The sequence below is a fragment of the Lithobates pipiens genome, unplaced genomic scaffold, assembly GCF_037356315.1.
Source record: "Lithobates pipiens isolate NorthernLeopardFrog02 unplaced genomic scaffold, aLitPip1_a1.2 Scaffold_1, whole genome shotgun sequence".
NCBI lineage: Eukaryota > Metazoa > Chordata > Amphibia > Anura > Ranidae > Lithobates > Lithobates pipiens.
Window position 1 is genome coordinate 193,789,713 of NW_027507685.1, and position 15,530 is coordinate 193,805,242.

General features: G+C 41.2%; 1 protein-coding gene across 1 annotated transcript in view; it reads left to right on the plus strand.

Moving 5' to 3' along the window:
• The window catches only part of AR (androgen receptor), a 352,766-nt gene that overhangs the window by 285,712 nt on the left and 51,524 nt on the right, over positions 1-15,530 (plus strand). Inside the window, exon 3 of the mRNA XM_077479354.1 lies at positions 7,132-7,248. Within this exon, the coding sequence (XP_077335480.1) occupies positions 7,132-7,248 (117 nt within the window). The remainder of the gene's footprint in view (positions 1-7,131; positions 7,249-15,530) is intronic.

The window sequence follows — 15,530 nt, forward strand, 5'->3', positions numbered from 1 at the left end:
CAGCGATTTTTATTGTGACTGCGACATTATGGCGGACAAGTCGGACAATTTTGACACATTTTTGGGACTATTGGCATTAATACAGCAATCAGTGCAATTAAAAATTAACTGATTACTGTAAAAACTTAACTGGCAGTGAAGGGGTTAACCACTAGGGGGCAGTGTAGGGGTTAAGTGTGTGTGTGTATGGTTTTAACAATAGGGGGGTGTGGCTTGGCGTCTGACGTCACTGATCATCTTTCCCTATAACAGTGAACAGACGATCAGTGACAGCCTCAGTAGGAAGCACGGGGAGAGGTTTTTTTACATAGAACTCTCTTCCTTCTTCAGCTCTGTGACCCGATCGAGTGACACCGGCAGGCGATCGGGTCCACAGGCCCCGCGGAGCTCAGGACTGGGTCGCGAGTGCGCTGCCGGTGGCAGACTCGCGACCCACGGCTGGGCACTTAAAGGGCAACGTACTTGTACATGCTTGTGCCCAGCCGTGCCATTCTGCCGACATTCATCGGCGTGAGGTGGTCCTTAAGCGGTTAATCATCAACAATGCAAGTTTCCAAATGTTGTACCTTCATTAAATGTAACCATATTGCTACACTTAGGGGTGCCTCTCTTCTGTTTTATACTCAGTTTTGACATGATGCTACTTGTATATCAAGTCAAGATTTATTTAAAAATATTGCTTGTCTTGCAAAACGCTTTCAAGCCAAGTTACTCTCAAGCCAAGGTTTTACTGTCTGCTGGTTATTCCCATTGTCATCGAGTCCGGCAAAGTGACAGCAGGCTGAGAGCCTACCTATTTGAAATGACATGAACCTGGATAAAGAGAGCACAGCTTTAGAGATAAGGATTGCTTTCAGACGCCGATGAGGTTTTTCTTCATACATTTGACAAGTCCACTTTTTGGTAGCAATGGCAACGGCAATCAAAATCTGTCAAAAAAAAAGAAAGAAAAAAAAAAAAAAAGTTGGAGGAAATTCTTTTGTCAGCTTGCCTGTAGACTTGATTTCTGTCTACTCTTTTTATGCAATATTTAAAAAGTTCAGAGCATTTTTTTCCCCCATTCTAAATATATATTGGGTTTTGCCAATTCGGTAATCAGAGCTAAATTCTGGAAGAATTCTGCATTGCATAAATATTGACCTGGCCAGGTTTTTCGTACGTCTCTGGGGCCAGGCTCTGGGGGAGCTGTATCTCGAAGCTGGCAACCCGTTTGAAATCAGATCCTCGGGAAAGGGCTTCGGAAGAAATTACGAGCTTCTCTTGCTGTTTTATTTGCATGCATCGAAGCCTGCTTGTGTATGAAAAGTGAACCGTCATTGACTTTTAATCGGGGTAATTACCTGTTAGAATTTCACTCGAGTACTTTATAGGCTAGGAAGCGCATTACTGTTCATAAGTGACCAAAGAGCCACAATTCATAATCGCGCCGCCATCGCCACTGAGGTATTAACACCTCTCAATAAAGCCTTTTGAGGTTTGTAGACTCGGTGAGCTGCGGCGAGAACACGGCAGTCTCTATTCAAACTTACAGCGGAGTTGAGTTGATTTAGTAGTAGGATTGAGCGACGTGGAGGGATTTCAAAGTCAGGAGATTTCGGAAAAAGGTTAGCCGTTTTGCCAAGATCTTCTGGAAGCAATTGGGGAGGCAAAGTTAAGGCCAAACTCCAGGCACAAAAATGCTCATTTAAAACCTAAGTTTAGCCAACATAACATAAAAATTAGCACAAGGGTACATAACTTACCTCTGGGACGATGTGTTCCTTGTTCTGATTCTTCTTCTTTTAGGAAAAATTGTCCTCTGTCCCACGCACACTTTTGGTGCTGCGGGAGCGAATGCAATTGAAAGGCTGTTAGAGGTCTTGGCTTGACTATGCCCGACCCTTCCTGCCACATCGGCCATACTACATCTTCTATGAATGGAGCAGAATCTCTGAATGGGAGGATGTGGAGTTCTTAGTCATCCACCCATGAGGAAGGGGTAGGACAGAGGAAGATTTCTCCTAAAATAAGAAAAATCAGCACAAGGGACACATCATACTAACTGTAAGCTATGTCCCTTGTGCTAATTTTTATGTTTTTGGTTTTAGACTCTGAGGCTTTAAAAGAGAGGTGTTTTGCCCTGAGTTTGGCTTTAAGTTTGCCTTCCTTGATTGCCATTTTCCAAGATCCTCTGGAGGCAAACTGTAAGCTATGTCCCTTGTGCTGGTTTTTAGGTTTTTGGTTTTAGCTGAACTACGGCTTTAAATACATTCCTCAATAGCCATGAAGAATATAAAGCCGCCTGTGCCAATGCAGATTTTAGCTTGTAAAAGTAGTCATGATATCATCACTGTGCTGTAGTGCAGAGAGCAGAGTTGTGGGAGGGGCCCAGCTGGCCCCACCCACTACAGAATACTACAGGAGGGGAGGAGACAAGACCTTCTGCACAAGGAAAGAGAGCAGCAGTGTGCGGTCTTTATTACAGGATAGAAAAGTCTCACACTGGATTACTGCACAAATCTGGAAGATATACACAAAGTACACAGAGATTTAAGGAGGAATATACATGATAAATTGAGTTAGACAATTATCTGCTCATCCTGGAGCTCTGCTTTAGGATGGTTTTTGGTAGATTTTTAATAAAGCTGAAGTTTACCTAAAAAATTTTTTTTTTTCCTACAACTTTAGTTACATTACTTACCTGTGATGAAGCATGTCCTACCATCCACAGGCTGATGGATGCTGTAGAAATCTTCACTGCAGGGCTTCCTGTTCTCTTCCTGCTACTGATCGTCTGGCTCTGTGGGGATTAACAGATTGTCCGGCTCTGTGGGGATTAACAAATTTGGGTCTCCAGGCTCATCTGCACAAAACATAATCCGGAGAAAAGCCCCCCTCCTGCCTCTCCTCCAACGAGAAAAGATATTTCACCGCTTGTAACACCATTTGTGAGTGGAGGAAAAAAATCCGGCAACTGATGAAACGGTCTCTCTCTTCCCCTTAGAGTTGGCCTCCCCCGTGTAGCATACAGTTGGTCTCCGCCGTGTAGCGTACAGTTGGCCTCTGCCATGTAGCATAGAGATGGCCACCGCCGTGTAGCGTAGAGATGGTCCACTGTCGCGTGGAGTGGAGATGGTTATTAGGTAGGTGAAAAAAAAATGGGGGGAACAAGGTTTTGTTCTGAATGGTTTGTTCCAACATGGCAAGTTATAGAAAAACAGAATAGAGGTGAAAGGTAAATAAAAAGGGAGCGAAAGAAGGTCAGAGAAGAGGCAACCAGGGCAGGTAAGTGGAATAACATGCAATCAAAATCAGTTGGAAGATGATGCTCATTCCAGGGTGACAAGACCCATTTGGATTTGGAGATGAGGGTCATTAAAGATCGAATCTAAATTTTTTCTTGATGAATTTTCTGCCTACCTGTGCAATTGTAGGAAGGTGGGTTTTGGTGCGTCTTTAAGGGTGCAAAAGGCTTTAAATGTATCCTGAGGGTTATAGTGGATCCCTTAACTACCCTAGACCTGTCCAAAGCGACCCTAATTACTATAAAAAAAAATAAAAAAATTTCACTGAAATGGTAAAAGAAAAAAAAAATTATAGCAACAGTAATTTCACACACCAAAGCAAACACAAAGAACATTAAGGTCCTGTTCACTTTATGGCTTTGCAGTAATGCGTGTATTACAATGTGCTATACTGCAATGCTCAGCAATGTACATTACATGCATTGGCCTGCTGCAAGGACAATAGTTCATGGCATTCCAACACACCTTCAAACAGATGTGCATTACAGCGTGTTGCCATGCTCTACTGCCATTCTGAAGATCAGTCTACGGTGGATTGCTTTTTCAGTGCTGGTTTGGAACCAGTTTACAGGTTACCCTGCCACTTCCTGCTTTTTCAGCTAAATGCTGAGATTTAAGGGTCACCTAAGGTAGCTCTCCCCGTAATAGCATATTTTGCACCATAAAGAATACTTTGTTCATGATCACTGAATTTCACCTACTTCAAATATTTGATTACTTTACAAAATACATTACAATGGTGTCAATATTGTACCTATCAAAAGTAGGATAAAAAAAAATAAAAAATTGCCACACTGTAAAGCAAAGCATCACATCTGCGACAACGTGCACTGACCCGAGTGGCTGCCACGTCGCAATGTAGGTAGGTTATTGGAGAGAACACCGATTGACTGCCTGTTGTGGAATTATACATTTTGCCCCCTTTCACTTAGGGTTCAATCACACTATTGTGCTGCGGTATCATGCAATAGAATGAGCTGTTATGCACACTAGGTTGTGTGTTCTGCTGTCAAACCATTCAGTTAGAATGGCACTTTGACACCAAATGCACAAAAAATTATTGTGCAAATTATACTATGAATGGGTCCCTAAAATGTACAGTATGTCACAGGAACCATTACCTGTGATGTCATCAAGAAGCTTGTAATATATTTGGAGGGGCAGCTGCAGATGGGAGTTCAGATCCTATGGGTAAAGTCATTCCCCGGAACTTCATCTCCCAATAATGCTTCTTTCCCTGCATGCAGTGTGCTTAAGTTTAGAAGTCAGTCAGTAAGACATAGGTCAGTAGTAAGCAATGCAGAGTGCAGAGGTCAGTAGGAAGAGTGCAGATGTCAGTAGTGTGACGGAGTGACTTTTGGCGGGGGGTGCCCTTAGAACCCAGAATCAATTGGGGTTTTTGGGAAAACCTTGTTTCAGCTCCCCATGCACCTTTATCTAAGTGACCCTGTGTCTCTAATAGGGACACAGGGTGACTGAGAAATCCAGTCTGATCTGTACTAATTGGACTCGCTATACAGCCATATATATATATATACGGTATATACATATATATATTATTTATATTATTATTTATATTATTAAAATTTAAGGAACAAAACTTTTAGGAGGGAAGTTTAAGGGGAAAAAAAAAAAACTTACATTTAAATGCCCATCAATGCAGCCTTGTCGGTGTCATTTGCAGCCTTGTCAGTCATTTGCTGCCCTGTCAGTGTCTTTTGCAGGCTTGCCGTTTAAAAATGGCACCGCCGAGATACAGATCGGATGTCCTGTGTATCTCGGCAGCACTCAGCGGCTTTCCGAAAGCCGCCGAAAATTGCCGAAAGCCATAGAGAACTCACAATCGGCGAGGGATCAGCGTGTAACACACACCCACAATTTCCCCCTGATTTTAAGGGGAAAAAAAAAAGTGTGTGTTATACGCCGATAAATATGGTATGTAAGTATATTGTCTCATTTTGTTGTGTACGCTTTGCTGGGTCATGGTTTGGGATGTGGCTGTATTCCAATGTTCTATTGTATCTGTCTGCCTTGGATATAATGGGATGGGTATGTAGATAAGCTGTGAGATTGGTGGAGACGAATTCCTCCAACAACTCTCGCTGCTGATTGGACAGTCTACCCCGCCTGGAATGCAAAGGTGGGGGGGGGGGGGATTGCCCAGAGTATTACCTGTGTTTTCAATAAACAGTCCATGTTCAGCAACCAAACGAGTATTGTCTTGATTGTGGTTGGAATATCTGATATCTATATTGAGACTGGAAGGAAGCGGTATATGACAAAAGCACTCAAGCGGAGTGTGGGACACTTCATTACAAATAGTAAAAGTGCAGAGGTCAGTAGTAAGCGATGCAGAGTGCATAAGTCAGTAGTAAGCAGTGCAGAGGTCAGTAGTATACAAGGTCAGTAGTTAACGCTGAGTGCTGAGGACAATAGTAAATGAGGCTAAATGCAGAGGTCAGTAGTAAATGAGGTTGAGGGCAGAAGTCAGTGGTAAATAAGGCCAAGTGCAGAGATCAGTAATAAATAAGGTGAGGTACAGAGGTCAGTAGTATATAACGCTGAGTGCAGAGGTCAGTAGTAAATAAGGCTAAGTGCAGAGGTCAGTAGTGAATACAGTCAAAACAGCATTTGTGAGAATTTGGCTGAGAAGACCTGGCTCACAAATGGCATGCCAATTCACCCCTAAAGCTGTTCAAATGTTGGGTTTGGGCTCACAAGTTTCCTCCATGCCAAACTGACTATATTTTTGCAGTAGCCACTTGAGTTCCTTCACATCAAACTGGAATTTGTACCAATATAGAACGTTCGACTCTGATGTTGGATGAGAAGACCTTGCTCACAATTGGAGTTCCAGATCCAGAGAGGTGTTCATTGGGGCTGAGGTCAGGGCTCTTTACAGGACACACCAAACTGGTCCAACTGTTCTTGCTGTAATTTGCACCGATGCTCCATTTTTTAAGGTAGCATGACATGTTTTTTAAACATAATTTGATGTGAGAAGTTTTACAATTTACAATGCTGGAGTATATAACAATATGCACGTGATCAAACGTTTGTGGACCATCACACTTATAGTGCCTAGTTAACCAAAAAAAAAAAAGGCATTTTCGGGTTCAGGTACTGATTTTGGATGAGAAGACCAGACATCCCAGTACATCTGAAAGGTGAGATCAGGATTGGTGAGGTAGGGTTGAGGTCAGGATTCCAAAGGCCACTCAAGTTCCTCCACACCAAACTTGTCAAACAATGATTTTATAATCAGGTCAGGTACTGATGTTGGTTGAGAAGACGTGGCTTCTTGCTCCAGTTCATCCCAAATGTGTTTAGTGAGGTTGAAGTCAGGGACATTTGAGTTCCTCCACACCAAACTGGTCAAACCATGTCTTTACGGAGTTGGCTTTGTACACGGGCACAATCATGCTGGAATAGAAAAGAGCCTTCACTAAACTATTACCACAAAGGTTGGAAGAGCACAATTGTCTAAAATGTCTTTGTATGCTGTAATAACAGGACTAGACATGTTTCGTTATGGATTGAATACAAAGTTTTTGTTATTCAAAGATTCAGACATATCTAAATTTCCAAATAATTGTAAAGAATGTCAACAAATCCAAAAAAAAAAAAAAAACACAACATGAAACAAAATATCGGATTAGAAAAATTTGAAAAGGAGTTTGAAAAATGTAAAAAATGAATTTTAAAAATACTAAATTTAAATGTGAAAATAAAGTTGAAAATTAATTTAAATGAAATACAATAAAAATCAGTATGTCTGTAAAAGTTACCAATTAAGAGAAGTTGCTAATGGTCTCCCCCTCTTACCATTCTTCATATTCTCTTCCAGGAAAACAGAAATACCTTTGTGCCAGCCGTAATGACTGCACGATCGACAAATTCCGGAGGAAAAACTGTCCGTCCTGTCGTTTGAGGAAATGTTATGAGGCCGGCATGACATTAGGAGGTAGGTGTGCCAATATATATTACCGTATATAGTCCTTCACTCAAAAAACATGCAGACCAGTGTATAAAACATTTATTGTGCCAAATACGTTTGTCCTAAAATAAAATGTTGTTGGATTCAGAATAAAATGCTGCACTACCTGTCTGAATTATACGTACCACATTTCTGACATTTAGCCAACTTCATAATATGCCTTATTAAGTCTTCAGACACAATTTTGTGAAGTGGGAGAACATTAATGTGTTCTCTATTTTTTGGTTTGGATTTTATTGCTGGATGTGCAAGAAGGGATGGGGCAAAAGCAGAGCGTGTAAAGTTCAGATACAATTTTATTCAGATTTTTATATCAAAGCATTTTAGCCCCCATACACACGGTAGGACATTCCGACAACCAAATCCAACAAAACCAGATTTTGTGCAAAAGTGTTGCATACACACAGCCAGACAAAGTTGTCGGAAAATCCGATCGTTCAGAACGTGATGACGTTATTTCGTTACGACGGGACTACGTTCAGGCTAGTAGCCAATAGCTTTGGTGTAGGAATTTGATCTAATTCTCTACACATGATCAGACAAGGTCCGATCGGATCATGTTGTCGGAAAGTTTTATAGCCAAGCTGGAAAACGTGGTCCGTCGGATATTCCAACGGAAACAGTCCGATGAAGCCCACACACGGTCGGATTATCCGACAACATGGTCCGATCTGACATTTTCTGTCGAAATGTCCGACCGTGTGTACAAGGGCTAAGAGCCAATGCGTTTCAGGGATTCCAAAAATCGCCCTTTAGGGCTACAACTACCACCTAAAGCAATGGCCTGCAAACTGTGCCCTGGGGACCGAATGTGGCCCTTTGCTTGACTTTATCCAGCCATTGGGGCACCATTCCTCCCCACTGACACCATCGATGGGACACCACTCCTCCCCACTGACATCAGTGCCACTGAATCATTTTCTTTCCACTTCACTATTATGTGTCACTTTGTGCCCATCAGTGCCACCTAATCAGTCCCACCTCATCAGTGAAGGAGAAAAACGTATTTACAAAATTTTATAAACAAAACAAAGAAAAATGTTTTTTGTTTTCAAAATTTTCAGTCTTTTTTAATTTGTTTAGCAAAAAAAAACAAAAAAACCCAGTGGTGATCAAATACCACCAAAAGAAAGCTCTATTTGTGGGAAGAAAATTATAAAGAAAATGTCATATGTGTACAGTGTAGCATGACCACACAATTGTCAGTGTAACAGTGCTGAAAATTGGCCTGGGGCAGGAAGGGGGTAAAAGTACCCGGTAGGCAAGTGGTTAAACATCAGCTTTAAAAAAAAATTCTGCAACAACAAAAATAGGCTAACTGCAATCTACAGTCTTCCGTACTATTAAAATTAATCGAATTTCTGTTTAATAATTGGGGAAAGATAGTTGTGTACGGAATTAGCCGAAGTTGTTTTTTTCTGTCTTGCTCTCCTCTATGGACACACACTGGAGTCAGTAACAAACAGGCCACATTTCATTGCCCTGACAGCACAGTTCCTGAGGTCAGCCTGACCTCTTCTCTTGGCTCGGCTATCCTTCGCCTTTCATTTTATAGCAGGATGATGTTTGTTTGAAGTTAACCAGTTAGAAGACGGAGGCAGCCGAGTGGAGACTTTAAAAAGTGATTGATTGTCAAATAAAATAGGATGCAGCTTACCTGATAGGGAGGCTATATTCATGCATGTGCCAAGTGAAGCTAATCAATCACTCCGGCACAAACACTGAGGCAGCGTCAACATATCAAAATGTTCCTGTTTTTTTTTTTTTTTTTTTTTTTTTTTTTATTTACAGGCTTCAAAATTTTAAAGAAAACCTGTCCCTGGGTTATTAACCACTTCAACCCCAGGCCAGATTGGACACTTCTCATGTAAAAAAATAAAATCAATTTTTTTTTGCTAGATTACTTAGAACCCCCAAACATCATACAGTATTTCACAAAAGTGAGTACACCCCCTCACGTTTTTGTAAATATTTTATTCTATCTTTTCATGTAACAACACTGAAGAAATGACACTTAAAGTAGTGAGTGTACAGCTTGTATAACAGTGTAAATTTGCTGTCCCCTCAAAATAACTCAACGCACAGCCATTAATGTGCGAGAAAAGAAGAGCTTATCCGCGGGGTACAGCATTTACACTGATAATCAGTGCCCTGAATCAGTGCAACCCATCAGTGCCGACTCATCGGTGCCCATCAGTGCAGTTTATTGGTGCCCATCAGTGGTGCCTCATCAGTGCAGCTTCATCAGTGCCCATCAGTGAAGAAAAAAGTTACTTATTTGCAAAATCTTAACAGCAACTAAGAGGAAGGATTTTTTTTTTCCAAAATGTCCTGTCTTTTTTTCCCATTTATGTAGCAAAAAATCCAATGGTGATTGGATACCACCAAAAGGAAGCCCTGTCTCAAAAAATGATCAAAATTTCATATGGGTACAGTGCTACATGACTAATTGTCATTCAAAATGTGAGAGCGCTAAAGGCTGAAAATTGACCTGGGCAGGAAGGAGGTGAAAGGGCCAGTATTGAACTGGTTAATGAATCTTAGTGCACACAAAACACAATATAATACCCAATTTCAGAGTAAAATATAAAAGGCATGGTTACAGCAAGTAAATAGATACCTAACATTTTATGCTTTAAAATTGCATGAATGTGGAGCGGCGCCAAAATGCTGTACCTAAAAAGCCCCATAGACGGGGCGGTGCTTTAATTTTTTTTGTTATCATTTAAATATATTTTTTTAACCCTGTACCTTACTTTTTTTTTTATCAACTTTATTGCCATCAGAAGAAAAAGAACAGCATCCTTTATTATAGCACGTGTAATGACAGGTCCTCTTTATGGAGAGATCTGGGATCATTTACATGCTCAGGTCAGGTGTCCACGTGCTTTTGGCCACATTAGTAGGTGGTGATCAGGCGTTCTCTTGTGCATTTGGCCATATAGGTAGTTGTAATGTTCAGAGATCCACATGCTTTTGGCTATATAGGCAAGTATGATGGTCAGGTGTCTATATACATTTGGATATACAGTGCATGATAGCCTTGCAAATACCTTACTCTAAGCCCTTGTACACACGGTCGGAGATTCCAACGGAATGTGTCCAATCGGACCGTATTGTCGGATAATCCGACTGTGTGTGTGCTCCATCGGACTGTTTCCATCGGAATATCCGACAGACCAAGTTTTCCAACTTGTCTATAAAATTTTCCCACAACATGCTCCGATCGGACATACTCTGATCATGTGTAGCCTACTCCGACGGACAAAGTAGCTATTGGCTACTAGCCTGAACGTAGTCCCGTCGTAATGAAATAACGTCATCACGTTATGTACAATCGGATTTTCCGACAACTTTGTCCGACCATGTGTATGCAATAGTTTCGGACAATATCCAACAGATTTGGTTGTCAGAATGTCCGACCGTGTGTGCAAGGGCTAAGAGATCAGGAAGATGTGACTTTCCATGATCACAAGTGTTGTGGTGTGCTCTGTTGTCCTCTATTAACTAGCTTGTATACAGTTATCTTGGACCTTCTAACCTTACTGATAACTTTTTATTTTTTCCTCATTTCTCAAAACCATTTCAAGGTTCTGCTGATTCAGTATAGTACTAGTCAGGAATGAATATAGAGAGGATTTTGTGCAGGACTTTTTATGTTTGGCACATTCACTGCTACACAGCTCAATATTACCAACATGTGTTAAAAATCATATTTCCTTAGAAATCCTTCCCATTTCATAATTATTCTGAAGTCTTTGTACTAGAAGTTATTTGTAACATCAGTTGAAGCCCCTTACATCAGAATCTTAATATTAAATATCTAAGAGTAGCTAGGAAGGCCAAAGAAACCAGCGAAACCACGTACTACTCAACACAAAGCCAAGGTTAATGATATATACAACAGTTGCACAAGCAATATTCTATACATTTAGGACCATGGATAAAATAGAATAAATATCACATGGAGACATTGATAACTACCAATATCCGGGCTATACCCAACTGGGATGACCAGTCCTGATTTTTGGACAGTCCACATAGTCCCTATCCCGGGAAACCACAAATGTTTAAACTATTCAATTGAGGATGCTCGAACTTTGAGGTAATGTTCAGTAGTTAAGGTTTAAATTCTTTTGTAAATATGAGGTGTATGGTGTCCCTCTGAGACATCTAGATGGTTTGTAGGCAGCTTTCTGGTACCCAGAAACTACTGCAATACTGTAATATCCTCGGTAGTTAAGGCTATATTTTAATCAAGGTATTAAAGCCCCATACCAAAATATACAAGTCCCAAATTAAGCTTTTTCTCCCCCCAAACATAGTTTGAATACAAGAGTCAATGCATTTTGGGGGCCAGATGATAATCGCCTCCTTCATCAGAAGAAGCTAGAACTTGAGGACTGAGGCAGCGATATAGAAAAACTGTAAATATGTGTGTGGACTTATCAGTTACAGCACAGAAACTCCGCTCCCCAAGTTCTCGCATTCTGACTCTACATCTTTACAAAACCCCCATGAAGAGGTCGGCATCTGACCCCAAAATGTGTGATGTCACAATATCAGGAGTGGAGGACTACTCATTTCATTAGTTGGTTATAGATCCTTACGTTTACTATTGCAAAAAAGGGGACATACGTACAGTAATTTATATGTCAAGCAGATGTCAATTCTACAAGTCTGCACGAACAAACCCCTGATATATTATGTAAAATATACAGAAATATTTTTTAACCTCTAACCGACTGCTCACGGTAAATATACTGTGAGTGGGTGGCATGTGCAGGCACCGCAACGTAAAGCCAAGAGTGCCTCCTGCCAACCCGTGCTGTCATTGGACACCGCACGAGATTGGCAGCAGATTTCAGCCAATGATTTTGGCTGAAACCTGCTGATCGGTTGTGCCCAAACACACACAGAGTTCTATGTTTACAAAACACAGAAGTCCGTGTATAGTGAACAGAAATCTAGCTGTTTCTTCTCCCCGAAAAGCAGATAAAAAGAAACAGATCGCAAAGCAAAAGCAGCACATATTACACACACTATAGCTTGTTAGACACACACTTAACCCCTTGATTGCCCCTAGATGTTAAAGTGGAAGTAAAACCTTTTTTTGGCACTTGTACCATAAGGTAAGTCTATAATAAAGCTTACCTGTAGGTACAGTGAATATCTCCTAAACCGGCATGGTTGTCACTGGCGCATGTGCGCTAAAGGGACGGTATGCCCATGCTGTCCCTTCAGAGCTCTGTGTTGCAGCCCATGACATCAGCGCAGCGTGGTCAATTGCCAGAAGACGGGGCGACGATGGAAACGCCTGTCAGATGTGACAGCGTGGCGCTGGCGGGTTTTATTCTAGGGTAAGTATTTCATGTGTTAGTATGAGATGCATACTAGCACATTATGCATTTACCTTGCAGGGTTTAAAAAAAGAAATAAAAATTGGATGCAGTTTACTACCGCTTTAACCCCTTTCCAGGCAGTGTACAGTATTATCACTGATCACTGTATTAGCATTACTAGGGACATCAGTGCAAGTTAGTGACACTCCCAGGCAGTGTCAGTTACCACCAGATTTTCCGCCACACTATCACAGTCACACTATAAGTCGCTGATCACTGTCATTACCAGTATAGCATCTATAGCTGCATAAATTTCAATTTATACTATATTTATCGGCGTATAACACGCACTTTTTCCCCCCCTAAAATCAGGGGGAAATTGGGGGTGCGCTGCCGAGATACACAGGACATCCGCTCTGTATCTCGGCTGCGCCATTTTTAAACAGCAAACACACTAACAAGGCTGCAATGCAAGGCTGTAAACGACTGACAAGGCTGCAAATGACACTGATAAGGCTGCATTGATGGGCATTTAAATTACGTTTTTTTCCTTAAACTTCCCTCCTAAAAGTTTTTTTCTTTTAAATTCCCTCCTAAACTTGGGGTGCGTGTTATACGCCAATAAATACGGTATATTATTTATAATATATATATATACACACACACATACACATACACACACATACACACACATACACCGTAGTTTGTAGACTCACTGTAGACAATTAATATACACTTATTGTGATTTTCTTTTTCCTTTACCGAAAATCTGTAGCAGAATAAATTTTGGCCTAAAATTATGAAGACATTTGATTTTATTTATTGGATGTGTTTTAAAGCAGAATTTAGAATATATTTGGTTGTTTAAAAATGTTTGGTATTTTTTCATTTATGTAATAAAAAAATAAATTAAAAAAAAACAGTGGTGAAAAGAAATAAGAAAAGTAAGAAAAAAGAAAAGCTCCATTTGTGTGAAAAAAATTATATGAATTTAATTTAGGTACAGCGTTGCATGCCCGCGCAATTGCCAGTTAAAGTAGCACAGTGCTGAATAGCAAGAAATGCCCTGGTCATGAAGGGGGTAAAAGAGAAAAAAAGGAAGAGAGCCTTTAAGTGCAGACAACTTAAAAGTTTAATCATAAATAAAAGACAAAGGGCCACTCACATGTGGTAGAGTAAAACAGGCTCATAAAAGAAACCGGGATGTCTGCACTGGATGACCATCCAGGGGGTCACCAGGGTCTGCTGTCACGTGAAGAAGGCCCAAGGGAAGTCTTCAGGGAGAAGCCCATGCGGCAGCAGACCCTGGTGGCCCCCTGGATGGGCATCCAGCGCTGACATCCCGGTTTCTTTTACATAATGAGCTCGTTTTACTCTACCACATGTGAGTGGCCTTTTGCCTTTTATCTATGATTAAACTTTTATGTTGTCTGCACTTAGAGGTGCTTTTCCTTTTTCTCTTCTACCTGTTTATATATAGCCTGCTTCTGCTCCTATGATTAGCTTGCCCTAGTGCTTGGACACCCCTCCATAGGATCACCTCACAGACTGATGGAACATATAATTTTTTATAGACATTAACTATCTTTTATGGACTATTTTCCATGGACCTTTGACTTAACCATAGGCTGCCCATAGCATGTAAAGGTCTAGTCACCCTGTGGCGCACATCTCCTTGCTCGATTCATGAAGGGGGAAAAAACTTCCAGAGGTCAAGTGGTTAAAATAAATGGGATTTTGGAGGGTGAAAAAGTAATTTCTGAATATCGAATATAATAAAACCAGTAGTTTAATATGCACAAATATTAAAAGACATTAAATATTGGATGCCACATAACTTCATATAAGAATATTAAAATGTGCTGAATCCAGCAGCCTCTACTCAACTGCTTGAATTAGTCATATGTATATGTGATTAAATGCTTTGTTTGGGCCCATGTTGGTTGGTGGTTTGATGTACAGTATAATATTTTATATATACATACACACACACACACACACACACACACACACACACACACACACACACACCAAGCAGAGAGTGTTAGAGGGTGGCTGTCAGGGGCAGTGATGTATGTTTGAAGTAAATTCTTCCCATTCGGTGCCAGAGGCCCTTTAAGTGATCTTAAATGCTGGAAATGCTTCTCTATATCTCATGTATTAGGCTGCTTTCACACTGCAGCGGGAGCGGCGTCGGCGGTAAAGTGCCGCTATTTTTAGCGGCGCTTTACCGTCGTTTTAGCGGCGGTGTGCGGGCGCTAGCGGGGTGGTTTTAACCCCCGCTAGCGGCCGAAAAGGGGTTAAACCCGCCCGCAAAGCGCCGCTGCAGCGGCGCTTTGCCAGCGGTATTGCCGCGGTGTCCCATTGATTTCAATGGGTAGGAGCGGTTTAGGAGCGGTGAATACACCGCTCCTTCACCGCTGCAAAGATGCGGCTAGCAGGACTTTTTTCACCGTCCTGCCAGCGCATCGCCCCTCCGGCTTTCACACTGGAGTTAAAGGGGCCGGTTTTTTTCAGGCGTTACACAGGCGCTATTTTTAGCGCTGTAACGCCTGAATACCGCCCCAGTGTGAAAGCAGCCTTACTATACTAAGTCATGTAGTTATTAATATAGTTGTACCCAAGTGATACTTAAATATTATGGAGTCTGTAATCCTTCTCTCAGTAAAACTCATCTTCAACTTGCAAAACTAGGCATGGATGCATGAAATTAAGAGCAAAAGATAACTTCCCACGGATGAGTGCTTATTTGATCTAAATTGGCCCACAACCAAGGGATCTACAAAAGAAGTCCCCCCCAATGTCGGCATCATCACAAAGCACCTAATATTGACCTCCAGTCATTATATTTATGGCCTTATTTTTTCAATTAGGGCCAGAGAGATTTTATATTCTTTTGCAGATAAA